The 27,679-nt window shown below is 31.7% G+C and overlaps 2 protein-coding genes and 1 long non-coding RNA gene across 5 annotated transcripts; 1 reads left to right on the plus strand and 2 right to left on the minus strand.

Annotated features, from left to right (window-relative positions):
- The first annotated feature begins 873 nt into the window (after nucleotides 1-873).
- On the plus strand, nucleotides 874-26,692 carry LOC124539305 (chymotrypsin-like elastase family member 2A). 3 transcript variants are annotated; one of them, XM_047116662.1, is made up of 8 exons: nucleotides 874-1,025; nucleotides 1,951-2,222; nucleotides 2,692-2,871; nucleotides 3,624-3,855; nucleotides 4,175-4,284; nucleotides 4,722-4,889; nucleotides 5,327-5,483; nucleotides 26,198-26,692. In XM_047116662.1, the coding sequence occupies exons 2-8, from the start codon at nucleotides 1,968-1,970 to the stop codon at nucleotides 26,410-26,412; spliced, it is 1,317 nt and encodes a 438-aa protein (XP_046972618.1). In that variant the 5' UTR covers nucleotides 874-1,025; nucleotides 1,951-1,967; the 3' UTR covers nucleotides 26,413-26,692. The 3 variants fall into 3 exon arrangements, with proteins under 3 accessions (XP_046972618.1, XP_046972617.1, XP_046972616.1); XM_047116661.1 differs by lacking the exons at nucleotides 4,175-4,284; nucleotides 4,722-4,889; nucleotides 5,327-5,483 and adding exons at nucleotides 23,794-23,903; nucleotides 24,883-25,050; nucleotides 25,622-25,778; XM_047116660.1 differs by lacking the exon at nucleotides 26,198-26,692 and adding an exon at nucleotides 6,183-6,751.
- Nucleotides 9,510-15,055, minus strand: LOC124539304 (chymotrypsin-like elastase family member 2A). The gene is made up of 7 exons (XM_047116659.1): nucleotides 14,698-15,055; nucleotides 13,917-14,093; nucleotides 13,156-13,369; nucleotides 12,577-12,686; nucleotides 10,699-10,875; nucleotides 10,215-10,371; nucleotides 9,510-9,758 (listed from the first exon to the last, which is right to left on the minus strand). Exons 1-7 carry the CDS (start codon nucleotides 14,956-14,958, stop codon nucleotides 9,526-9,528), a joined length of 1,329 nt encoding a protein of 442 aa, XP_046972615.1. The 5' UTR covers nucleotides 14,959-15,055; the 3' UTR covers nucleotides 9,510-9,525.
- On the minus strand, nucleotides 16,213-17,415 carry LOC124539306. Its single transcript, XR_006967021.1, has 3 exons — nucleotides 17,213-17,415; nucleotides 16,702-16,998; nucleotides 16,213-16,361 (listed from the first exon to the last, which is right to left on the minus strand). It is a non-coding gene; the product is annotated as an uncharacterized LOC124539306 (long non-coding RNA).
- Nucleotides 26,693-27,679: the final 987 nt, after the last annotated feature.

The raw sequence follows: 27,679 nt of genomic DNA on the forward strand, positions 1-27,679 counted from the left end.
GTTTATATTTTTAGTATATATAAATGATCTTATTTTCTATCTTAAAGTATTCGTGGTATATAGTTGTTTGCTGACGATACTTCACTATTTTTAATACGTAGTCAATGTGTAATTGTACCCTACCCAATGTTAAAAAGCAAAATTATAATATATCTATAAACGGTGGCCGTCTTGAATTAGCCAACTGCGTTTTTGGGAATAGAATTGGATTCCAGACTTCAGTGGACTCCTTATTTAACATCCCTAATAGGAATGTCCATGGATACTGATACAGTAAACAAAACGGTACAAGTAAAGCCTGCAAATTGGTTACTGACTTTTAAAAGATGAGTATGATCAAATTTTGAAGGTTTTAACGTCATATCGATATGGAAAAAATGATTGTAATATAATTTTGAATTGCTAAGATTTTCTGCTGAGAAATATGTCTAACTCAATAATTTAAATCTTGGCTATAGAAAACAGTAAACTTATTTCTTAGAAATATTCAAAACTGATAAGCGATGTAACATTTGTTGTATTATTTAATATACGTAATCAGTCTTCTTTTCTTATATCAAATTAGCAAAATGTATACAGAACAAATAATATATATATTTATAATTCCATTTTTTTAATTTGAATCATTTATTATTATTATATTAAAAAATAAATAATAAAATTCTGTGTAAATTGTTGTTTTTGAATTGGCAGCACTAGCATATTGTTGTTAATGCTAATAAAAATGGATTTTTTCTTCTAAGACTGTATATTATAACGTTACTGTAATATAAATCTAAAATAGATTTATATGAAATTAGTAATTCGAAGATGCTGCTTCATTAAATACTTCTTTTTGGTTTCATTTATTTTAATATGACAACACAAGCTGAGACGAGATCAAGGTCAAATAAATAGTATACGAGGGAAACAGGTTATCAAGTGTCAGTGACTTTGTTTTGGTGTAAAATCATAAGGAAAATCATTCAAATTATCGTGCTTTGTGATTCTCGAGAATAATATTAATAATTTATTAAATACTACAGGTAAGATTTTTTAATTTAATTTGGTAAAAATAAAAATGAAACTTGATTACTAAAAAGTAAATAGTGAGCTATAAAAAATAAAATTTTAACAAAAAGAAAAACCGACTTCAAACAAAACACTATTTTTAAACAAATGAATATGCACGAAAAAGTAATAAAAATAATTGCGTATTCAACATATTTTTTAGAGTCTTCCCAAGTTAAATGAAATAAAAAATATTAGACTACTTAAAAGTCGATTAACGATTATATCATGTAGTTATAGTTATTGGTATATTTGGAGCCAATAAAAATAAAAAAAAATAAAAAAATACAGACGAATTGATAACCTCCTCCTTTTAGAAGTCGGTCGATAATAAGACACTCTTTTTCTTGCTGTTCTAAGTCCTATGTTGAAGCTTCTCCTTAACTTTGTAATTCGTAATCTTTAGTTATATGAAGCGGTCAATATCAAGCCGTTTTAAAAAAATATAATTAAATATTTATATTTGTCGCTTTAATATATTTATAGTTACGTGTATTGTGTATTATTATATATCAAAATTTTTGCCCACCTCCGCACATTATTTTTATTAGTATTCTTCACAAAATTTGCTTATCGCTTTAGTGATAAAGCCGTCTGTTGCACATCTTGCAATTGTTAAATTAAGTTTTAACACCGTGTAATAAATCATTATCATTATTACATAGTATAAAACAAAGTTACTTACCGCTGTCTGTCCCTATATATGCTTAGAGCTTCAAAATTACACGACAGATTTTGATGCGTTTGTTTTCAATACATGATTGAATAGTAAGGAGAAATAGATAAATACTAATATTTTTTGAAGTCTCTAATGTTGTAAATAAACAACATAAGTAGTATATTTAGTATCAGCAAATGTGCGTTAGCCAGGACGGTAATGATTTTAATTGTATTTTCCAGATTCTAGAATCGTGAATATGAAACAGGAGCTAATTTACGTTTTTTTAGTACTTTTTCCAAATATAAACGGTGATAACGATTCGGGATGGACCTTCATCGGTAATCCGATTCTTTTCGCTCGTCCGTGCAATGGCTCAACTGATATATCAGTATCATATGAGCCAGGGGTGGCTCCGGAAGAGGAAAACTCATACACTGCCTTTATAGACAAGAAATTTCCAACGAGTTCCAGAATTGTATTGAAATTTGACGCAGATGCGAGCGTTACATTGGTGAATATTTAATCCTGTGACGTATTTATTTTGATGGTCCACCTATGTAATATAAATGTGCTCCTTATTTAAAAATTAAATAACATCTTAAATCAAATAATTGATAAGTTACAACAATATACTGAAAAGTTTCTTGCTGTGCTTACGGCTTTATATGACATACAAAAACATGAAATTCACGCTCGGCACGTCAATATAAAACGTGTAACTGTTGAGCACAGCTATTGTTGTATGAATGGAGTACAACCTCCAAAACTTACTGTCGTTTGGTATAACTTTATGAATATTGATTTAATAGTTTTTTTTCTTGAGTAAAGCATTGCATGAATAGTCTGCTAATATAGAATAGATTACATCACAAGTATTTCTGGAGTAATGTTTATCGTCTACATCTCTCTCCGTTCGAAATTTGAATTTAGAACAAATATCTAAAAATTAATACGTAACCAATTATTATTATTTTTTTCAGAACGATCGAAATTTTTCAAGAATTACGGCAAGTAAATATGAAAGTAATACATTCGATATCGTATTTTTTAAGGAACATAAAGACATTAGTTTCGTTGTCAAAGGTCTAACACCGGGAATAGTTCCTTACTTTACAAGCGTCAAAATAAATTCAAAGGAATACTGCAAAAAACCACTCGGGGTAAGTGTATTACATACAATTAAGGGCTACTAAATCTTATATTTAATTGATGATGATGCAAAGTTGTCAAAAAATAAAAATTAAATGACCAACCGATGTACATAAATAATAATAAATAAATATTGGATTATATCATGTAGTTATAATTATTGTTATATTTGGAGTCGGTGTCAGCTAATAAAACCCTACATTATATCTATCAAAAAACAATACGAAAATACTTTAACAAATATGTTTTTTACAAATTATCTTTTACACAATAATATACTGGATCAATCAAGGGGCTCGTATCGCTTCTTTCTTTTGATTGTTGGGGCAAGGGCACCGTGGCTGACACCGGCTCCAAATATAACAATAATTATAACTACATGATATAATCGTTAATCGACTTTTAAGTAGTCTAATATTTTTCATTTCATTTAACTTAGGAAGACTCTAAAAAATATGTTGAATACGCAAATATTTTTATTACTTTTTCGTGCATATTCATTTGTTTTAAAATAGTGTTTTGTTTTTATTTATTCTACATCGACTCGGCCGGGAATTGAACTTGGGACCCTCAGAGTGGAACCCATGAAAACCGGTGTACACACTATTCAACAACGGAGGTCGTCATCCATATATGGTGACATCGACAGCAAATTATTGGTGTCCTACACCAAAGGCGATTTCTTTATTGTATATAAGTAATTTAGAATAGATCATATCTTTGTTAATTTCAATTTACAATGTTTTTATTCAAATATTATTAGGGATTTTTAGATCAGTACATATCAGGATACCAAGATCACGCTGAAAGTGCTAGTAGAGAACCAGCAACGAGCTGTGGGCGTCGTAAAGTAGGCCACACTGAACTGATAGTCAGCGCTGCACCAACGAATCCTGGAGACTGGCCCTGGCATGTGGCTTTGTACAAGCTAGAACGCTCGTCTATAAAATACATTTGCGGTGGAACCCTTATCTCTGAGAACGTTGTATTGACAGGTACTTTTGTGACTAGTTCTTAAATTATGGTGTCAAATTTAACAGAATGTTTAATGTCCAGAAGATTACTCTTCTGTTGAGTTATTCTAAGAATGAGGTCAATAGACTGATTTTTTTGTAAAGCGTAAAATTTTACAAGAGTTTTATTAGCTTTTGAAACATATCGTCTAGAAATATTAAAAATATCTCAAAATAAAAACAAACTATTTTAGTTTGAATTCTGGACATAATATATGTCGTGCAAACAATTCTGATGTTTCTCTAAAAGTTTCTCCTTAAGATTTAATAAAATACTAATGTCCGTTTGGAATCGTTACAGCTGCACATTGTACTTCTTCAAGAGGCGTGAAGCTATTACCGGAAGTATTGAGCGTCGTCCTTGGAAAATACAATTTAATAGGTGGCGATATTGGAACTCAAGAAAGAGAAGTAGGTTTATCAGGTCAATTTTAGAGCACTTCGTCTCATGCCAAAACACATCTTATTGTATTAAATTCTTTAGAACTTTGATAAATTAATTCAAACTAGATTTATTTGAATTTAAATCAATTGATTACATTTTTATTTTGATAAAAATATTCACTAATTGGGAGCCCAGAATGCCCAGTATCGAATACAAACCAATCTAAAGACCGAATGTTGTAGATTCAAATATGAGCAAATACCACTGACTGTGTTTGTCCTTGATTTTTTTTCATAATTTATTTTGCGCTAAGTGATGAAGGAGAACATCATGACCAAACGCTCCAAACTTTACCCTTAATAAAAAAGTTTGTCGGTGTTGGCGTTTCAACAGTATTAACACTTACATGCCGTAACAACTAAAATTAAATTTAACAACTATTTTCTTGATTTCTCATAATAAGGTCCACCAAATAATCCTGCACGACAAGTTTGACCACAGACATCTAGATAACGACATCGCTTTAATCAAATTGAAAACAGAAGCTGTTTTTACTGATTACGTCCAACCAGCTTGTTTATGGTACGACAAAGCGCTGGAAAAATTACCAACAAATGAAGTTATGGGAACGGTAATTATTATCAAATATTTAACTTTTATATAAGATAGGATAGGTTATCCCTTCTGTGCCATTTATGATTGCTTGTTATTTCTATATCCGATGAAAGACACAAAATGCCTTAACATATTTGTGGGTCCGATAAATCTTACATGTAAATTATCAAATACATATTTTAAAGTCTATTAGTATGTTGTGTAAAAATAATATAATAATTCAATTTTTTTCACATCTAAAAAACACAGCTATAAAAAACGTCTCTTGTCATTAGAATTAAGTTTATGAAAAGTAAAATAACTATCAAGTAGAACATACAATACTTTTATTTATTTTTAATAAAAGACCATCATTACCTAGATTTGAGTATACTTCTATTATATACTTTGTATATGTATTAAAAACCAATGCTCGAACGTGTGAATGTTAATACTGTATTTATTTTTTTATAGATCGTGGGATGGGGTTTCGATATTAACGATTCGTTATCACATCACCTAAATCAAGCTTCAATGCCAATTGTATCGGATAACACCTGCATTAAGAGTAATCCTCTTTTCTACGCAACCGTCCTCAACGAAAATAAATTCTGTGCTGGCTATGGAAATGGTAAGTCTAAGTTTTCTTCTTCTTTCTTGCTATAAATAAATTGTTTTAAAGACACATTGCTTTGACTTGTCTAAGATATCGTTTATTAATCTTAAGATATTAAAATTTTTAGGGACCACCAATTTTGGCTGAGACTTTTAATTATAAACACTATCTCTCACTCAAAAGCAGTTCGGCTGACCTATGTTATTTAAGTAGGTCTTGTATAAGATTTGAATGATGCTTAACACACCGCTGAAAGCTGCGTGCTCTGTCAGTTACCTACCTCCTAGTGGCAGCTATTATCGTATTTTATCTTTACTAAAAATAATGAATTTTATACCATTATGCAAAAAATATGTAGCGCATTTCTAAGTAGGTGGATATTGTGATATAATATATAACCTGTAGTCGTACTCGATTTTTTTTAATGGTACGTGAATGTCGTTGGTTTTGAGCATCAGCAATGCCAGGGGCATAGACACGTCGATAATATACAAAAATAAATAAACATTTTTTAAGCCTTGTTTGACATAAGGACGTAAGGAAATAACACCGAGGAAGGTTTAATTGAATTATCAGCAGCTCTATTTAGGCCTCTCCAAATGCACACCTCTGTGGTCTTTCTTCGGCTAGCCGAAGCTTTACCGAGTAAATGCCCTCTGTTCACACAGGGTACTAGATTTGCCGTATGAATATAATTTCCTCGTATATTTACAGGAACATCTGCGTGTAATGGTGACAGCGGAAGCGCTTTCCAAGTATTTGTACCAGATGTAGCAAAAGATACAAATAAAACGAATGGAGCCTGGTTCGTTCGAGGTATCGTCTCACTTACCGTGTCAAGAACCGACGCGGCGATATGTGATCCAAATTATTATGTTGTGTTTACTGATGTAGGAAAATACATTCATTGGATAAATAACAACGTGAAAAAAAATTGACAAGTTATCAACGCCGATATGTTGGCGCTGGCGCACAATACTCCGCCAAACTTAGTGACTAAGAAATTAGAGACTTGTGCCTACTATTATTGTATCAGCTAACTCACGGGTATATAAGTACTAGTCACTACATATTGCTATTTTAGTGGTAGAATTTTATTTGCACAATGCCCGAACAAGTACTTATCAACTTGTATGACATTTGTTTTTTTTTTTTTTTTAAATCAATAGATATTTCAACCAGAACTGTCTTTTGTTAAATAATCACTATTTCTGCCGCCTTATGGTTTTTCTTTTACAATTTTTTTATAATTGTGTAGTCTTTAATTGTAAACGAGAGATTTTGAACCTAGTCTAATTAAGCTATAATATTGCTACATAATTTAACAGTATGAAATAAATGAGTAGGTGCTTAGTTCGTTACCTAATATGACTTTTTATATCGGTTCAAGATAGTATTCTTATTGTTAGACATTGCCAATTTTTATTTCAGTGTACAACATTTTTTTTCCAATGATTTAAATGTATGAAACGGCAAAGTTAAAAATGTCTATGGAATTTCGGATACCTTGCCCCAAGAATGATTTATTGCCTTTGCGGTGTCGGAAACTTGGCGTTATAAGCTTATCCCTTATTCTTGTACACGGAGTAAAGTTTGCACCTGGGTTTGCATATCCTTAACAAATTTATTATGGGATTATATAAAGGGACGACTTGACCAAAATAGGGCAGGAGTAACTAAAAATTTAGGGACAGACATAGATATGACAGGCATGATAATATATTTCAAGTTTTTTTTATTTATAATTTAAACAAATATGTAATATTACCAGTTATAAAATAATAGGAAAAACAAAAGGTCGCTTTATTTTTAGAATGCTATTTCTTTTCAGTAAAATTAACTTTTAGATTTATAAAGTAACTTATCCATCTTAAAATCTAAGTTATATTTTATGTAATTATAAAATAGATACATTGGGAAATTAGTCAACATGGCAAGTGGTCACCACCGCTTGTAGACAATGTCACTGTATGAAATTTTAACAATATAAGATATCATCAATTCACCAATGAAATGAGAAGTTGTATCCTTTCTTTCAAGTGTTACAGTAACACTTGAAACAAACATCATCCTCCTCCTCCCTTACCGCCTGGCCACGGGAAATTCGCGGACGCGAATATTCGCGCGGTGCGAACGGCGAAACGTCTTGCGAATGAAACAAACGTATAGCCATGTACTGAGCATGCCACGCGCAACAGCGACCGGTGAAGCGACCGGCGAATTGTAACGCGCGAATCGCGCGCGCGATCTGCGGCGCGGCCGGCGAGCTAAACGAAAACTATGAATCAGACGGCGCAAATCACGTAGTCGACGGCAGTCGCCGCGAATTCGCGTTGGAATCAAAAGAGTTTAGTTTTTTTCGCGGCGAAAAATGAATACCGAAACTTTAATATTGCTGAAATATTAGCTAGACCACCTATTTGGACATCTGGTCATCCACAGCATAAATTTAAACATGTAGTGAAGAGGTTGTGTGAAGAAATAAAAATAAAATTTTCTGATTGTGAAGGTGAATTTTTGTTTTTATTTATTTAGGTACATATAATTAATTAATTAATGATGTAACGTCAATTCGTCATTAAACTACACATCTCAGGTTTTGATAATTTTGATGGATTATGTTATATATTCCAAAGATTACGTTCAGATTATAAAATATGCCTTTCTGAATGTGTACCGAAATATTTATGTAGGCATAGTATTCGGTACCTACGTACGCTCGGCTCGACTGTCTGCCATCATGTTTTTGCGCTAGCTAGCAGAAGTCAGAACTGACCACAAGTTCAGTTACATCTATACATATAATAAAATTGGAGTGTCTGTTTGTAATATTAAAATAGTCCTTTTTTATTCAATGCATATGTATGTATACACGGTACATGTTATATGTACCTTGTATACATACATATGTATGCATACAAAAAAAAAATTTACAATTTTTTTGTTTGTTCCGACTATTTTTTGGAACAGCTGGACCGATTTTAACGAGACTTTCACTGGTAGATAACTGATATAATAAGGAGTAACTTAAGCTACAATAATATATATTTTTCGATTATTATAATAATAATAATTGAAATTAACGTTAATGGCTGATTAAAAGTTAGAAGTTGTTTTTTATTTTAGTTTTAAGAAAAAAAATGACATTATATATACTTTTTTAATAAATAAAATAATTACCCAAACATAAGTATATAAATAAATAGGTAATGTAGAATAATATAGATGAATATAATATTTTGATAGGTAAATATATACGCAATTTTTCAGCGGCACTTAAAATTCTATTTGCATTGACTTTTTTTTCTAATTCTGGTATAATATTCAACAACAGCCTGTAAATTCCCACTGCTGGGCTAAAGGCCTCCTCTCCCTTAGAGGAGAAGGTTTGGAACATATTCCATCACGCTGTTCCAATGCGGGTTGGTGGAATACACATGTGGCAGAACTTCTCTGAAATTTGTCACATGCAGGTTTCCTCACGATGTTTTCCTTCACCGCCGAGTACGAGATGAATTATAAAGACAAATTAAGCACATGAATCAGCGGTGCTTGCCTGGGTTTGAACCCGCAATCATCGGTTAAGATGCACGCGTTCTAACCATTCTGCCATCTCGACTTTATTGAATATTTACAAGAATATAATCGAAGGTTTGAATACTCATTCTAGTATACACGAAAAAAAAATCTGGAAATATTCTGTATTTCTTGTGGAGTTCCCCGTCTATACCCCGAGTTTTATTTATATCATGTACTCCACAATCTCTTCCAAATATTAGGTCTTGAACCAAAAGGCGATTACTATCTAAACAATATAGAGATAATTTAGATAAAGACATTTTGCCGTCGGACGTCCTTACTAGTCGCGGCGGCGAACGCCACTGCCCGTGGCCTGCAAACGGCGAAGCGCGAATTGTCGATTCGCAATTCGCACCGCCCTTCGCGCCGCCGATCCCCGTGGCCAGGCCGTTACAGGAAAGCCACGAAACCCAGTAAAACTAGTAGTATATAAAATTAATTTTAATAATAATTACAGTAAGACATGACAAAAAATATTTCAATTTCTTTCGTTTTCCAAATAAGCATCAATCCATGTCCGATATTTTTCCACATCAGTGAACACGACGTAATGCTTCGGATCACATATCGGCTGGTCTGTTCTTGCAACTGTCACAGATACAATCCCACGAACGTACCAAGCGCCAGTTGTAACTACATTCGAATCGTGTTTTTTGTCAGCAACGAAAACCTGGAAGGCGCTTCCGCTATCACCATTGCATGCAGATGTACCTATAACAAAAGACGAGTGACACTTCGCTTCGAGACCATTGACCTTGAAACTGTCAATGAATTGAATTTATCTTCACGATTAGCAAGAATTTTTTGTGGTAGTTTGTTTGACTGAATCTTAAAACGCTATTTTCTGGACATTTAGGGTATACCCTACAATTATTGTGAAAAGTATATGTTCCATATAATACACATGTGATCATAATGAGATGCGATCTTTTGGAACTGGGACTCAGCAATCTCGAGACGATGCTCGCGAGACTTTGTTAATTGGTAATATACGTTAGGGTGTAATTCCTTCGTAAATTGTCACTTAATTTTTAGTATGATTATTTTATCGAATAATAATCGAAGAGAGATTTGTTTATCAAATTAGGCGAACCTGTGCAGCAACTCTCTTTTTACTTTATATATACTAAAAGCGAAATACCAAACATAATTTTATATCTGCATTACCATTGTGATATCCAGCGCAAAATTTATTGCCATCCAGAACATTTGCGTAAAATAGAGGATGACTCTTAATGCACGAATTTTCTGAGACCATGGGTATCTTCGCTTGACGCAGCTGACGCGTTAAAGCATCTTTACTATCATAGCCCCAACCTACAATCTAAAATATGGCACAAATGTAATACTGCATTTCAAACTTTAAATATTTTATGGCACTTCCCCACATACAAATCTGAAAAGGTTAAGTATATGATAAAAATTTAATATGCGTAATTTTCTTAACGTCAAGTTCATTCCAAACAGATAGTAATTTTACAACAATGTGTAAATGTACTCCTTCTTTATTTATTCGACTTTATTTTATCTATTTATTTTTATGTTAAAGGGGGCAAACGAGCAGGAGGCTCACCTGATGGAAAGTGATCACCACCACCCATGGACATTTGCAACATTTGCGAGATTAATATAATTATATTGCATAACTTACTGTTCCAAAAATTTGTCCTGTGGCCAAATGATCATCTTCGTTACCAGCGTTGCTGAACCACAGACAGGCAGGTTGTACATAATCAGTAAATGTGGCTTCAGATTTAAATTTTAGCAGAGATATGTCATTATTAAGATTCATGTGGTTAAATTTTTCATGAACGATTACTTTGTGGATCTGAAAATTTACGTTTGATTTTGCATCATTTAAATAAATAAATAAATATTGAACAACATCACATACATTCCTCTGATCCCAATGTAAGCAGCTAAAGCACTTGTGTTGTGGAAAATCCAAAAAGTAACGACGGTACCACAAACAACAAGATCGAAGAAAATATAGAAACTAATGAACTTTTTCTATATAGACTCGACCAGGAAACACAATACATGAAACACATAATTGATGACGACCACGAAGGTCGTTTTTTTTGTGATCATTAAAGAAAATACGAAGCACATAAAGTTGCTAGTTACAGTATGGGTACCACCGCTATCCAGACTACACTGATCTATGAATACTATAATCTCAAACGGGTGTAATTTCTAATCAAGTTAATTTATTAAATTAAAACAATTATGACTTGTTGTAAGCCACGGCGTCGCACGCCTTTTTGGGTTGATCGTCAGGTGTTAAGATTAAGTATATAAGCTATTTCATCTCATACTAAATTGTTTAAATAATATATGAGACAAATAAAAAAAAACACCCGCTGAGTTTCTTTCGCCGGTACTTCTCAGGTCAGGGTATTTTCTTTTCCGGACCGGTGGTAGTGTTTCAATTGACCATCAAAAAGAAAGTGTAATGCTTCTATATTGAATAAAGTTATTTGAGTTTGAGTTTGAGTATAGATTGTTCAGGTAAAGAGACTTTCTATGTTTTCAGAGGCAGGGGACTGTAAACATTACTTCTTCGAATTTGACGCTTTGAGTGCCAATTTCGTAACAGAAAAATTCAATCACTTCTACTACGAGTTCATCAAGTAAATCTTTGATTTGAATATAGAAGCCTGTGATATGTAGCACTTTTTATAGGCACTAAGCCACCGCCTATGATACAATAAACAAACACCTAAAAATCCCAAGACAATACGTCGACATTAATCTAAATAGAATACAATGTCATTAGTCTTATCATATAGTATTGTTGCAAATTTAAGGAAAACCGCACCAGAACCAATATGCCATAATTAAATTAACATGACTCATTATACTGAGACGTATCTATGATTATTTCCAGCCACAGGATGGGTGAAGAGAAATACAAACTTTTTTTTACTATAAACTGCTAGTCACCCGCGACTTCGCTCTTGTTTAAATGGTTGGTTGTCATATTTTATTTTATAGTTACAAAAAAAATGTAGCCTATGACCTTTCTTGGAGTTCTAGTTTGCTTCGTAGCAAATTTGATCAAATACACTTCAGTGGTTTGTCTGTATGTCTGTCTTTCACCATGAAAGATAGACAGAGTTACTTTCACAGTTATAATATTAGTATAAATAAAGGTACCTTAATCAGGAACTGTCTTAGTGTGAAATAGCGAAGCTATCCTCGTGACTGACTAAAACTCTTATTCTGTTGTGTTCAATAATCATGCAACAATGCAATTCATGCCAAAAAGGATTATGTATTGCTTTTTGGCGGTAAAATATCTGATGAGTGACTAAGCCTGTAACCAAGTCTTCTCTCTTCAGTAACTCTCATAATACGATTGACTACGTATGCCCGCTCGCTCATCTTCCAAGTTTTCATCCAATACATAACAATAAGTACCTATTTGGTAGTGGAATACATTTTGAGAACCTAACAAGCAAGCACGTGATCGTGCATGCTGCACGTATATTTTTAATGGAGCAAGATAAGTAAATTGGGTACATACCGCTCGTTCTTGAGTTCCAACATCACCTCCAATCAAATTATACTTTCCAAGAACAACATTCAGGTCACCGGATGGAACTGGAATTCCTCTTATAGTAACACAATGAGCAGCTGAAATAACATAAGAAAAATATCTGTTAATTTGTATGGTCCGATGAACACAAGTAACTCTAGTTCTTAGGAAAAATGAAAACCATTTTTACATAGATATTATTATTGGAGCATTTTATCTAAGTTTCCTATTAATAATTTATAAAAATACATGACACAATTGCCTCAACACAGGAATACAATGAACTTATATTAAAATAAGTAAGCAATGTCACATAATTATTGGCACGATAACAAAATATTAACCACCCGTTACATCCTGAACACGTCACCAACCTTGGGAACTAATTTTTGTCCTTGGCGTGTGTAGATTTACTCAACCTTCAAATCGAGGCACACAAAGTTGGTGCCAGACAGATACAAAGAACCAATTAACCAATAGTTATATTATATTAAGTCAAAGTAAATAAATAAATACTGATAGAAAAAAAAAAGTGTAACAAAACCCAATATTTTTAGAACTATTTACCTGATAATAAGTAATTTTTGGAGATCAATGTTCCACCACAAATGTATTGCAAGACTTTATTTTTAAGCCTGAAAATTGCTGCATGCCACGGCCAGTCCCCAGGCTTAGTTCGAGTTCCTTCGACTATCAGCTCCGTGTGATCTATCTTCCGATGTCCACAATTCCTTTGTGGGCCCTTATCTAATGTCTCTGCTATGTAACCTTCCAGGTATCCCTTATATAATTTTACATATAAGACTATTAAGAAAATTCAAAACATTTTTCAAAAGAATAGGTTACAAGCTCTTTTGAATCATTTACAGGATAATGTTTACTGTTAAGATCACTATTTGGGAATGTAGATTCTAGAAAAACTAGCAAGAAATTTGGTTCTTATTCATTGCACATAATAAACAGAACAGGTATGTTAATTAAATTAAATATAATTTGAGACTATAGTAAATTAAATTATAAAGGAATAAACAGAGAAGTTATTGAAACCGACTGTAGAACAATTTAAAGTCAATCAAATGAAGAATCAAAAAGTGTTTTAGTTACTCTTAATATCAGCTCAATCGTACTTGTACGGAAATATTTTATGGGTACTAAAAATACCCGTGACCACGAACACTGCAAAGTGCTCGAAACGTCGGGATGTTTAAAAATAATTAATATACGCGATTCATCCGTTATAATTAGTTTTATTTAAATACTAAAAATATTTACTCAATTATGATTTTCGTGAAGGATATACTGATTAAATATTAAATTGTTTTAATTACCACATTTGGTTGATTGCAGACTTCTTCGCCATTTATACTTAAGCTGTCAAAATATGGATTTATTCCAGGAACGACGCCTTTCACAATAAATCCAAATCCCATGAGATCAGATACAAAAGTTAACGTTAGGGATTCGTTGCTACCCACAAATATTTTGGTAAGTGTTCCATTTTTCTTCTAAAATTGTAAAAATAAAATGAAGGGACGGACAAACAAACCACTTGATGTTGATTTGGAGTGGTCCCCTATCGCCTATAAACAGCGATAACGAATAATTAATATTTCTTAGGTTAGCAACAAAATGCTGACCTAAGAAATATTAATTATTCGTTATATCTACAATGTACCGCCAACCCCAGGAACTTAGATATTTATTGTTCCTGAAGACTGAAGAACTTAATACTTTTAACCTTTTCAGTAATCTGATCCAATATCTCAGTTTTACATTAAAACATATGGCAGAATTTGATAATACAAGCAGACCCCGTGATGCTCTTCTTCACCAACGAGTACATCATAATAGATCTTAGGTGCTTAAATATGCTTCTTATAATTAGGCCACTTTTACTAATATTTCTTATGTGATGATATACAAATATCAACAAAATGCAATTACACTTGACAGAAAACCGAAAAAGAAACTACAAAGCGCATCTACTTTAATCTATAATTACATTGTATAATAATTATCATGTTGTATATAAAAAGCTGTATGTTTATTTTTTCAGTTAGTCATTCTAACATCAGAATATGAGATGAAAATGGATAAAAAAATACTTACTTTCTCGTGTCTGTGCATAATATTCACATCCGAATCAAAAGCCATTTGTATTACAGAATTCGCTGGAAAATATCTATTAATGAGGATGTAATATCTATTTTTTTCCCTCGGTGGTAAGCCAGGGTCAAACCAAGTGACAATATCCTTGGAATCCAGACATGGATATTCAACGAGCAATGGGCTCCCAACTGGATCGAAGTCACTTTCATCAGCTTCCACTTTTAATAGAAGAAACATCAAAGCACATACTATTTTAATCATATTTTTAATATAATTCAATTAATTGGTAAATCGATAGTTGAATATTAAATATATATTTATATAAATGATGTATATGTTTACACGTCTCAATTACAATTGATCAATTAACAAACAATTACAATACCCGAAGCTGTGGTAAACACGTTAGGCTATGTACATATGGGATACGTTAAATTACATAAACGTAATATTCCAATATAAATGTGCACCTAAATAAAGTATTTCTTTTAAAATTAGGATTAGGATCAATGTTTGAAACGTACTCAACAGTAATTATAACTTATGCTCAGAACATGAGTCTTGAGTTTTTTAAAAGGCGGTCAGTATATAGCATTTCAAAATTATATTCTTAAGGAGGTTAAATAGGGATGAATATTCCCCATTTGTCCGCCTCGTGATGAATATTGTTCTTCTGAAAATAATTTTTGTTTCAGGTGTAATTTGTGTGGAATGTTATTGTTGATATATTGCAGATATTAAATCTGAGAAGAGAGTCATCTGGTAGTTTTATAATCTTGGACTTATAACTTCCTTTCGAATTGTTAAGTTGGAATATTCATATTTGCATAACGATTTATTTCCTATTCTGTAAAGTCAATAAATCCTTCTTGGGTCATAGTATTCGTTTCTGAACTAAAATTCCCCAAATGTTGTTTAATTATGTCGATTAAAAAATTCAAAAGTCTTTGTAAAAATTCAAATTTTAATTTTGCAGGGAATTTTTTTTGTTAGCCAAGTTAAACAAATAGTTTACCGTGACAGAGGTAAAATAAGGGTCTGCGCAACAAGGCTTACCCAAAACTTTAACAGTTATCCTAACTGACCCTTATCGTATCCAGCTAGAAGGTAAAAAACAAGTAAACAATAAGGGAATAAAGTAAATAACATGGATTTTTTTATTTATATTTAAATAAATTATTGGAGAAAATACAAGTTTAAATAGAGATTGAGACTACGTCTCTCAGTTGGCATACTTCAGAAGCTTTAATTGATTTATCAATCAGACTATGCTTGATCCTTGTAACCTAATATGTATTCATCCAGGTAACCCTAGAAAATGAAAGAATTTATAATTATATAATAAACAAAACATAAATGAATTATTGGGTTTTACTTCAAATTAAAAGTCTAAAAATATTGATCTTGCTACAAAAAAAACAACATTTCTACCAAGTGCCTTATTTATAAGACAATTTTGTTACTATAAATGAAGAAATAAATACAATTTGACTTACCAGTAATGGTTGACTGCAGAATTCCTTACTGTTTATAATGAGGCTCGTTATGTAGGGTACTTTGGCAAATGGTTTTCCTGTAATCCTAAATCCAATACCAACATGATCTTTGAAAAAACGTATTTCGTAGTTTTTGTTACCAAAAACTCTAGCATAATCTTTGTCATTCTGAAATAAAATTTTCAATGTGATCAAAATCAAAAACTCTAATTAATTTAATTATATAAAAAAAACATACACATTTTATACAGTTCTTATGTACGTGTGGTGTTATGCGAATGGATAGAGTAAAGAATGAGTACATAAGAGGAAGAGCGACACCGATAGCCGAGAAGTTATGTGGGAGACGGCTATCATGGTATGGGCATATTGTGCAGAGGAATGAGGAACATACTGCGAGGAAGGTTTTGAGCATGAACGTGGGTGAACGTGATAGAGCATGAACATTGGGATAAGAGCAGGAAGATGATGGTGATGGGTACAGTGCTTAGAGAAACGTTTTACTTACCAAAGTAACATTTGCATATGCATCAAGCGCTATTTCAATCTTCGTTTGAGTTTTAAAATTTTGACTAATGTAAACGCCATATTGGTTCTCATCTTCTGGTGCCAGACCTGGTTCATATGATACTGTGATATCATCTGTTCCATTACAAGGATGAGCATGGATTAGTGGATTTCCTAAAACTATCTCGGAATCATCACATTCTGCGTTTATAATAAAAACGACTAATGTCAGTACTATCCAATTCATCATATGAACTTTTGAAATATTGATCAAATGAAGTATTTAAAACTCAACAACCTGCGAACACCATGAAAAATAATTATAATTATTTATACGTTTCTGTATTCGTATAAACATTACACATTGATTGTATAATAGTAATCACAATACGTTTATATATTTTTATTATTATGTAATTCTAATTCAATATTCGAAAAACTACATTGTCTAAACAAAGATTTTATCAATAAAAGGTTAAATGTCAAACACGTATATATTAAGAACACCGTACCGTGGGATGCAGGCAGAGTTACTGATGGTCGAGTACTAACTATTCCATCTATATACAAAAATTAATTTGCACTAATATTTGCTTTGCTAAAAAATCATAGATTTTCCTGATGTGAACATGATCAAAGATTTACTTTGTTTTTTTATACAAATCATGTAATGGTACTTTACCTTGAAGCAATCATGTGCTTGGTAACTAGCAGGAAAATAGTAAGTAGTCGCTTCTGTTCTGGGAATCTTTATAATTGGTAATTTTTTGACAACATTAATCTGAGGCTAAATTCATCCTTTATTATTTTAGCAAACAATAGAAAACGGCAACGCATCTTTCAGATGTCAATGGAGCAAGAGCAAAAGCAATAATAGTTACTTTCAATCATCCGAGCATTCTGAGTGTATGGGTATGTATCCGTGTATTTTTGTGCATTTTTAAAAGGGATGCTACGACAACGTTATAAAGATCCTCCATTTATATCATTTTTATTCTTTTCTATAAAAAGTATACTTGTAAAACCCTGTATTAATTTACAACAGTACATCAACTTCTATTTTTTTAGTTTATTGTCACATAGTCTCTTGGTATTCACCTATAGTTAACTCTGGTAATAGATATTATATATCTGGTAATATATATATATACACATTGGTGAACCGTTTATTAATTAAATTACTTCATGTTGACAGTCATTTTTTCTTCATAGTATAAGATACCGGTCATAAAGATTTACTCGACAACCAAAAGCGGCTACGGATTTCGTTATCTATGAAGTTTGGAATAGCATTACACCTTAGGGATATATTGTGACTTATCCAGAATATGTTTAACATGAAGCCTGGTCATGAAAATATACCAATATGATGAATTAGATAGTGTGCACTCGACCTTATATTCTTTATCTAATAATAGCTCTTTGTAGTACGAAAAAATATCCCCTGTGTCCCAATATAATAATTGTCCCAATATCCCACAAGAAGCAATTTTGGACATTTTGTTTTGCTTATTTATTGATATTACTTTCTTTATTTTTCATCCAGCATATGTTTATTTGCGACGTTTTGGTTCACCGCGGTGAACAAATAGTATTTACTTTGAATAAATTTTGAGGTATTATAAAGAAACGAGTTTATATTTTTATAATGGATCATCAGGATCATGGATGGTTGTGTCTTTGACCTTGACTTTTACAACAGCTTTATTAGAGGTTTGAATGTATGTTGTAGTAACAGCAACGAATAGAATATTAATTTTAGAGGATGTATCAACTTTCTATTCATTTTTTTTTTAATTTATATTTCGAACACGAACATAAGAGATACCTCAAGTGATCAAAAATCAAGAACGATAAAATCGAAAATAAAAGTTCAATAAAAATATCGGATATTCAATTTACTACATTTTATTCGAGTCGTGGTATATATTACCGACATTAAATGTTACAATAGTTTGTATAACATAGCCTCAGATCTCGAAGAGTTTATTGTACTTATAGAGCATGCTACGGCTGCTGATGATACCAAGAAAACTCAGTAACTTGATAACAAGATGAGTTCAGTAGATTTATTTAATATGCAATCAAGGAAAATATGATTACGTAAACTTAAAAAAGAAAAAACATTTGAAATATATAATATATCATTCTTATGTTATTTATTATTAAGTATGTTACTTATTAATGGTATTATAGCATAGTAGTATAGCTAGCATTCTTGCCACCATTCCACGCGGTCAAGATTTATACAGTAACTAGTTTTATTTCATATTTGTATATATTTAAGCATTTAATGTTATTAATTCTTAATATAAAAATTTAAAAAATTATGCAATATAAAAATAAAGTTGAATATTTAACACACAAAACTAAATTGCAATACGTATATATTATAATTTATTATTGATAAAACATTAGGATCGAAGGCCTTTTAGTTTATTATTTATTCATTATGACACAACAACTTCAAACCTGTGAAATCAAATGCAAAGTCACCCCCTTTATTATTAGGTAGAAAAAGCATTTTCACGTTTACCCCGAAGCGGAAGAGTATGTGGCTCTCACCGGTAAATGGAATACCCACTAAAAACCGATGGTACCCCTGTCCCCTGAGTCCTGAGTGACTAAACATTTTGGTACCTTCAAAGTTCCATAATTATACGTCTTTTTATACTTGCAAAACGTCATTAGCTAAGCAACATTTGTTGAATACGATTACAACTTTATAAAGTCATAAGTACAGCGAATTTATATACCTATAACATATGCTGGATATATGTTTCTTTGCGACATTTTGTTTCACCACGGAGAACAAATAGTATTTACTTTGAATAAATTTTGAGATATTATAAAGAAACGAGTTTATATTTTTATTATGGATCATCGTGATCATGGATGCTTGTGTCTTTGACCTTGACTTTTACAACAGCTTTATTAGAGGCTTGAATGCATGTTGTAGTAACAGCAACGGATAGAATATTAATTTTAGAGGATGAACTTTCTATTCATTTTTTTTTTAATTTATATTTCGAACGCGAACAAAAGAGATACCTCAAGTGATCAAAAATCAAGAACGATAAAATCGAAAATAAAAGTTCAATAAAAATATCGGATATTCAATTTACTACATTTTATTTGAATCGTGGTATATATTACCGACATTAAATGTTACAATAGTTTGTATAACACAGCCTCAGATCTCGAAGAGTTTATTGTACTTATAGAGCATACTACGGCTGCTGATGATACCAAGAAAACTCAGTAACTTGATTACAAGATGAGTTCAGTAGATTTATTTAATATGCAATCAAGGAAAATATGATTACGTAAACTTAAAAAAGAAAAAACATATTAAATATGTAATATATCATTCTTATGTTATTTATTATTAAGTATGTTACTTATTAATGGTATTATAGCATAGTAGTATAGCTAGCATTCTTGCCACCATTCCACGCGGTCAAGATTTATACAGTAACTAGTTTTATTTCATATTTGTATATATTTAAGCATTTAATGTTATTAATTCTTAATATAAAAATTTAAAAAATTATGCAATATAAAAATAAAGTTGAATATTTAACACACAAAACTAAATTGCAATACGTATATATTATAATTTATTATTGATAAAACATTAGGATCGAAGGCCTTTTAGTTTATTATTTATTCATTACAAAACAAAGTCATCAGTTGTTGAAATCAAATTCAAAGTCTCCCTCTTTTTTATTAGGTAGGTTAATGCATTTTCACGTTTACCCCGAAGCGGAAGACTATGTGGCTTTCATCGGTAAATGGTATACCCACTAAAAACCGACAGTACCTCTGAGCTCTGAGTCCTGAGTACTAAGCATTTAGGTACCTTCTAAGTTCTATAATTATACGTCTTTTTATATTTGCAAAACGTCATTAGCTAAGCAACATTTGTTGAATACGATTACAACTTTATAAAGTCATAAGTACAGCGAATTTATATACCTAAATAAACATTATCCTTTAACATCAAGAGATTTATTGTTGATGATCTTATATAACTTGTTACATCTACGTTTTAGCTTTTTTATATTTTAATAAAGCTAGTCGAGCCAAGATCACGCCGGCAACAAGTTATCGTATTAATAGTGCATTGGTATCTTACAAGGAAAAACATATGGAATATTGTGCATTTGTAAATATTTTAATATAAAATCAGCATTTATATGACAAAGGTAAGCGTTCTGTTAAAACTCTTATTATAATTTCTAAAAAACAAATGAATTTATATGAAATTAATAATATTTACTAACTGTTGATCTTCATACTATGCTCTCTGCTATTCGCTCTTTGTTTAGTAATCATCAAACAAATTTCTAGACGCTCCCTCTCAATGACGGAATAAAATAATTTGTGTAATGTTCTATTTGATGCTAAATATTACTTTTAGTGGTCGTATCACTAGAATCAGACAGAAGTGAAAAGGCTAATAAAGTCTAGGGCACGTGAAGACAAGTTATACCTATTTGACGCTAACGACCTAGGAATTAGATTCTATATGGTTCCAAAACTCGAAAAGATAAGAGAAAAATCTAAAAAGCCTCATTGTTATTTACTTTTTCAATGCTCTCGTTTTATTGAGGTTTCATTATCCATTTTTGCGGATTTTTGACCAAACAAAAACTGTTAGGAGTTAATCATGAGATAAAAATTTCCGAAAAATTCTACGTGTATTAAGTATGACTGATTTCTGTAACAAATAAACGTGAGTTTGTGAATACCAAACGTCTACAAGCTGGAGAATAATGAGTGAGGAATAACTAGTTGATGTGATGATAATGATTAATATTATTAGTGATAAATGTAGATATAAAAGACAATAATATATTCTTATTGCATTTTTCAGATTCTGGAATTGTAAATGTGAATATGAAGCTCTTGTACATCTTTATAACATTTTTTACAATGTAATCGGTGATAATGATACAGGATGGGCCTTAGTTGGTAATCCTCTGCTAGCTGCTTATCCCTGTAATGGTTCAACGGATATACTTGCGTCTTTTGAACCAGGACTTCCTCCAGAAGAGGAAAATACATACTTCGTCAACATTAGAAAGCAATTTCCCAAATACAGCGTTATAAAATTAAAATTTGACATAGAAACGAGCGTTACATTGGTAAATACATAATTTCTGTTAAAATTCTTGATTGAAATGTATCATGGATTTATATTTAGATGTTTAATTATGTGTCAAATTATCCATAATTCATTACAATTTATGTATCCATCGAAGGTTTATGACGAAGCATAGACAATCTCTTAAAAGTTAAACATATAGCATATGTCCAATGTGAAACTAAGGATTTCATGGAAGAATCAAAGATTCTGAATTGACTAAAGGAATGGTTGCGATTACTGAAACGAGCATAATGTATAAATTGGGATAGAAGTAATTTTGAATAAAATTAGAATTACTTAGTAAAAAAATTAAAGAGCAGATAAATTATCGAATATTATTGAATTTAAGAAAAGTTGAAAAACATGGTTATACGTTGCGTATCTTCAAAAGTTTGTGCAATACATGTCGCAACGAAGATTGGTTGAAACGAATATCATAAATTCTTTTTTTTTTTACAGAGTGACGTAAGTTTTGCAAGAATAACTGCAAGTAGATATGATAGCAATGCATTCACTATAAATTTTTTCAAGTCAAGTAATTACATTAGTTTCACTGTCAAAGGTTTGAGACAAGGAACAGTTCCATATTTTAAAAGTGTCAACATTAATACTAAAGAATACTGCAATGAACCCCTTGTGGTAAGTAATATTATAATTATAATTCTTAGCAATCAATATGTTTATTCAATGAGAAATTTTGTGTGAATTCCACCACGGTCATTAAATGAAGCTTAATGGATACACAAGTGGAAGATTTACATCTCACACTGTGTTCTAAACACGTGCCAATCTTGACTAGGCAAACATAACTGATTTTGAAACATTTGCAGTTCACTATATTATGTGTCGTTGCAACAAAAGTGTTCTTGACAGTCCTATCAAAAAAAGTATAATAGATACGATAACATGACATATTAATAAATATATAAATGTTTTACTAGATATCGTTTAGTTGGTAAAGTTACTTGAACCGTCTAATTGCTAAACCAATCATAAGATCGATCACATTAAACAAAACTGTGTAATTAAAAATACAAGGGACATCAAATTTTAGAGCCTATAGTCTATAAGAGCATTGCCGATAAGAAATATTTTATAACAGTTTCAGTGTCAGACGTTATTTATATTGGCTTCTCTGTTCGACTAAAATAATAATGTATTGAATTTCTAGGGATACTTAGATCAGTATATAGAAGGTCACCGTGGTCACGCTGAAAATCCAATAACAGAACCAATGACTAATTGTGGAAGACGTAAGATAGAACACACTGAGCTGATTGTCAGCGGGGCACCAACGAAACCTGGAGACTGGCCATGGCATGTAGCTTTATATAAACTCGACCGCTCATCTATAAAATATATTTGCGGTGGCACCCTCATCTCTGAGTACTTCGTATTGACAGGTAAGAGCTCAGCAATGAGCAATAGCATCTCTGTCTGTCTGTCTGTTGCTATTTCACGACCAAACCGCTGAAACGAATTTGCTGAACTTTTGTTGAAGCAAACTTGAACTGCAAGAAAGAAAATAGGCTACTTTTTTGCCTGACACATTACAACCAACACCCTAATACACGAACAAAGGCGCGGGCGACTACTCGTATATGTATATGTATCAATCTTATATGTTATGTTTTATTGTTTATGTGGCTTATACTTGGATTTTTTTTAAAACTATAGCTGGTGCTATAGTAACTTGTAATTTTTTTTCTCCAAGAACAGTCGAATATATTTCATATTTGTATTTTTATGTCTTTGCCGACAGAAAGGTTTTGCAATATGGTCGTTTGTCAATTGTTAATTAATTATTATTAATTAGTGAACGTGCTAATAATGGAAACTTAACTTCTTTTATTCTCAGTTTTACTGAATTTTCGACTTACTGAATTTTCGACTTGATTAATAAAATGTCCTAACACTTTTTTTTCTTTTAACACCCTACAGCTGCACATTGTACTTCTTCGAGAGGCGTAAAGCTTTTACCAGAAGTATTGAGCGTCGTCCTTGGAAAATACAATTTAATAGGTGGCGATATTGGAACTCAAGAAAGAGAAGTATGTTATTGTAAGATCATTTCATTAGGTTATCCTAAGATTAAGAGGTGAACATTATATAATCGGTGATAAACAATATGCATTTCTATACAACCATTCATCAAACATGCAATTTTAGTAAGTTTGTTATGCTCAATTCTTCAAACGCTAAAACTCTTTACGATAAATAATTCTTCTTACCATATGAGTTGAAAATTGACACGTTTATTCTGTTTGGTTGAAATGAGTTTTTATAGTAAACATTATTTGATTCTAGTAGGGTTGGCCCAGACAAAGGAACTCTTCAACGGTCAACAGAATAGATACAAAATTTTATGTAATATATTTTTTGAAACATCTTTGTACCATTAATTCATTATTGGTGTATGTCTATGATCTGTTTCTTATCGCTGAGGTTGCTACCGGAGCAAGCGATATCATGACGTAGCTCTTAGACCCTTATGCCACCTTTTCCACGGATGCCCTCTACTCCCTTGCATGCTCTCTTTAAGATCTTAATTATATAAGTTTCTTCTTTCTTATTATTAGGCCGAAATTATATCGTTTTTCATTCAAAATCAAAAATCAAAATCAAAATATACTTTATTCAAGTGGGCTTTTTCAAGCACTTTTGAATCGTGATATAACAATTAAGTGAAGCTACCACCGGTTCGGAAAGTAGATTCTACCGAGAAGAACCGGCAAGAAACTCAGTAGTTACTCTTTTTCGACATTTAAAAAAAAGTACAGTCATGTTAGTTAATACAATTTTTTAAATTAATATATCCTGCCTGGAAGTCAACAGGTATTAATTCCACGCTTTTTTATCATCTACAAAATCTTGTATCGAATAATACGCCTTTTTTACCAATGTATTTTTTTATAAACGATTTGAATTTACAAGACGGCAAAGTTAAAAATGTCTGCGGAATTTTATTATAGAAATGGATACCTTGCCCCAAGAAAGATTTATTGACTTTGCATTATTTCGTACTATCAGGTTCATCAAATAATCCTGCATGACAAGTTTGACCACAGGCACCTAGACCACGACATTTCTTTGATAAAATTGAAAACTGAGGTTATTTTCACTGATTACGTCCAGCCAGCCTGCCTATGGTACGACAAAGCTATTGAGAGGTTACCGACTAAAGAAGTTTTAGGTACCGTAAGTATATTTTAATTTTATTGACATTTTGCACGATTATTGCATCTAGATTATAAGGTCGTTCTGCAATATTTTCTAGTTTCCAAGTCCCAAGTCGACTAATCTTGAAGAACGTCTTCGTCGGATTTGTTTTAAAACAAAATTTGTCGTTCTAATATTATTATAAGCTTTTCTTTAAGCCTATGAATATTACTTCAAAATTCCTGCAAACTTTATAGTATTATTGTATGTATATAGATATCGATTGTTTTAAATTATTTAATATTTAAATCGAATGACAATATTAGTACTCAGAGAACCGTTTTATTGATTGTTGGCTAAGCCTCCTCTCCCTTTGAGGAGAACGTTATGAGCATATTATACCACGCTGGTCCAATGCGGTATGGTAGATGCACGTGTGGCAGAATTTTGTTGAAAGTTCCTCACATGAAATGAAACACATGCAGGTTTCCTCACGATGTTTAAAAAATAAACTATGTGTTTATTTCAATTAAATATTTGTGCTTCGTTTCCAACAGAAATTGTGTTCATGAAGAAAAATTTTAATTACCATTATTATGTATTTTTATAGATCGTAGGATGGGGATTCGATATTAACGATTCGTTATCACATCACCTAAATCAAGCTTCAATGCCGATTGTATCGGATAACACCTGCATTAAGAGTAATCCTCTTTTCTACGCAACCGTCCTCAACGAAAATAAATTCTGTGCTGGCTATGGGAACGGTAAGTCTGGTCTTCTATAAGAAACATATTCAGTTTTGAGGATCCGCTGTTTTAGATGAGAATACATTTGAGTCTTTCATTGATTTTTCTTGTCTGTGTATGTTTTTCCATTAGTAATTGTATACCTCATTCTATCCTGTATAGTGTTATTCAATATTTTATTTTATTTATTTATTAAGCAATACTGTATACGTATCATTACAGGATTATCCCAATTCGATATTACATCACGTTAAATAATAATATTTTAATCATGAATATCTATATTGTATAGGATATAATCCAATTATTGGCTGTAGGCTGCAACTAAACCAATCCACCCTGTTTGCTATCACATTGAGAGTACGTAACGTGCGCGTCAGTGGCACTTCTTTGAGCAACTTGATCGTCTGGATTAATAATATATATGCAATTAACAGGAACATCTGCATGTAATGGTGATAGTGGAAGCGCTTTCCAAGTATTTGTACCAGATGAAGCAAAGGATACAAACAAAACGAACGGAGCCTGGTTCGTTCGAGGTATCGTCTCACTCACCGTGTCAAGAACCGACGCGGCGATATGTGATCCGGATTATTATGTAGTGTTTACTGATGTAGGAAAATACATACATTGGATAAATAAAAATATGTAAATATTTGGTCACGAATCAAAGAATATGATTATGGAAGCCAATTTGCTCTAAAGTTCTTGAAAAGAAAAATAAAGCAAAATTGTAATCTTTTAATTTTGTATAAATTAAGTCTTATATGAAGACTACATCATATTTTGTTGTGGGTTGTGTTTGGTCAAACACATAAAAGAATAATATTTCTCCATATAGAACAGTCCCGAAATGCCTTGTACTCCTTACATTTTTTGATTGATTGTTAAAACAAAAATCGAATAATTAATAAACTAACTGCTTTTAAAGATTTTCCGTAAAACCGTTTTGTTATATTTTTATAATAATTTTTAGCTTTAAGCGCTTTTTTTCTCTTCCCACTAAAACTACATCTCCTTTCTCATGGCACACCCATACTTCAAAGTTAATGTCAAACTCTTTACTCACATAATAATATACATTTAATTATTTACTTAAACTCTAACATTGTTTACTGATTGTCAAAAATATACCACCAGTAAAATAAACACGGGTCCGAGAAAAACTGGCAAAAAAAAAACTCCACCGACTTTTCCTGAAATTTAACAAATATTGTATAAACAAATTATTAAATTAATTTTATATCGATGAAATAGCCTATAAGTTCTTGTAATAATAATAATATTTCAGAGGAGGCATTGCTTAATTGCATACATCGAAAAACGTCATTTTATTTAAAAAAATTATAGAAGAAATATTAGCAAGTAAAAACCATCTGAAATTTGATTCCTTAAAAACACGGCATGTCATTTATAGAAATAAGTAAGAGAAAAGGGCCAATAATATGTCCTTGAGGCACCCTTATATTCCAACTAGTATTTCCTTTCATTAATATCACCTCCTGAATCCGTGTCTCTTAAATCGTAGTGACGTAAATTGTTCACCAGTATTTCATATGGCACACAATCAAATTTGTATAATATTTGCGAGACAAAAAAGATGCGCTGAAACCACACAACAGAAGTTAAAGATGAAATAAATATATTTTGACAGACATGTTGTTTCTGTTGATAAGCGCCATCTACACCTAAGAAGGTTAACTAAAATAGGTTGGATGCGTTGGTTGATGCCCTAATTCATAATAACACCACTAGATGGCAGTAAAAATGCAAATATGGGCCGTTAAGACCTATCATTTGTTTAGGCTTTTAGTCCTCCTCGAAATTAATTAATGCATCTAAAGAAGTATTTACTTTCAAACACGAAAACAGGATATTTCCCGACGCTTTAGATACAAGCATAGAAAAAAGTTCGCGCA

The sequence above is a fragment of the Vanessa cardui genome, chromosome 22 (assembly GCF_905220365.1).
Source record: "Vanessa cardui chromosome 22, ilVanCard2.1, whole genome shotgun sequence".
Taxonomy (NCBI): domain Eukaryota; kingdom Metazoa; phylum Arthropoda; class Insecta; order Lepidoptera; family Nymphalidae; genus Vanessa; species Vanessa cardui.

Bases quoted from the DNA above. Each gene is read 5' to 3' on its own strand.
- LOC124539304 (XM_047116659.1), bottom strand. From the start codon at position 14,958: ATGATTAAAATAGTATGTGCTTTGATGTTTCTTCTATTAAAAGTGGAA. The intron at 13,370-13,916 runs GTAATTAAAACA...AAATTATATAAG, and splicing joins TCTGCAATCAACCAAATGTG to GGATACCTGGAAGGTTACAT. The intron at 10,876-12,576 runs GTATGTACCCAA...GTAAATTTTCAG, and splicing joins TTGGAACTCAAGAACGAGCG to ATCCACAAAGTAATCGTTCA.
- LOC124539305 (XM_047116660.1), top strand. From the start codon at position 1,968: ATGAAACAGGAGCTAATTTACGTTTTTTTAGTACTTTTTCCAAATATA. The intron at 4,890-5,326 runs GTAATTATTATC...ATTTTTTTATAG, and splicing joins CAAATGAAGTTATGGGAACG to ATCGTGGGATGGGGTTTCGA. The intron at 5,484-6,182 runs GTAAGTCTAAGT...GTATATTTACAG, and splicing joins CTGTGCTGGCTATGGAAATG to GAACATCTGCGTGTAATGGT.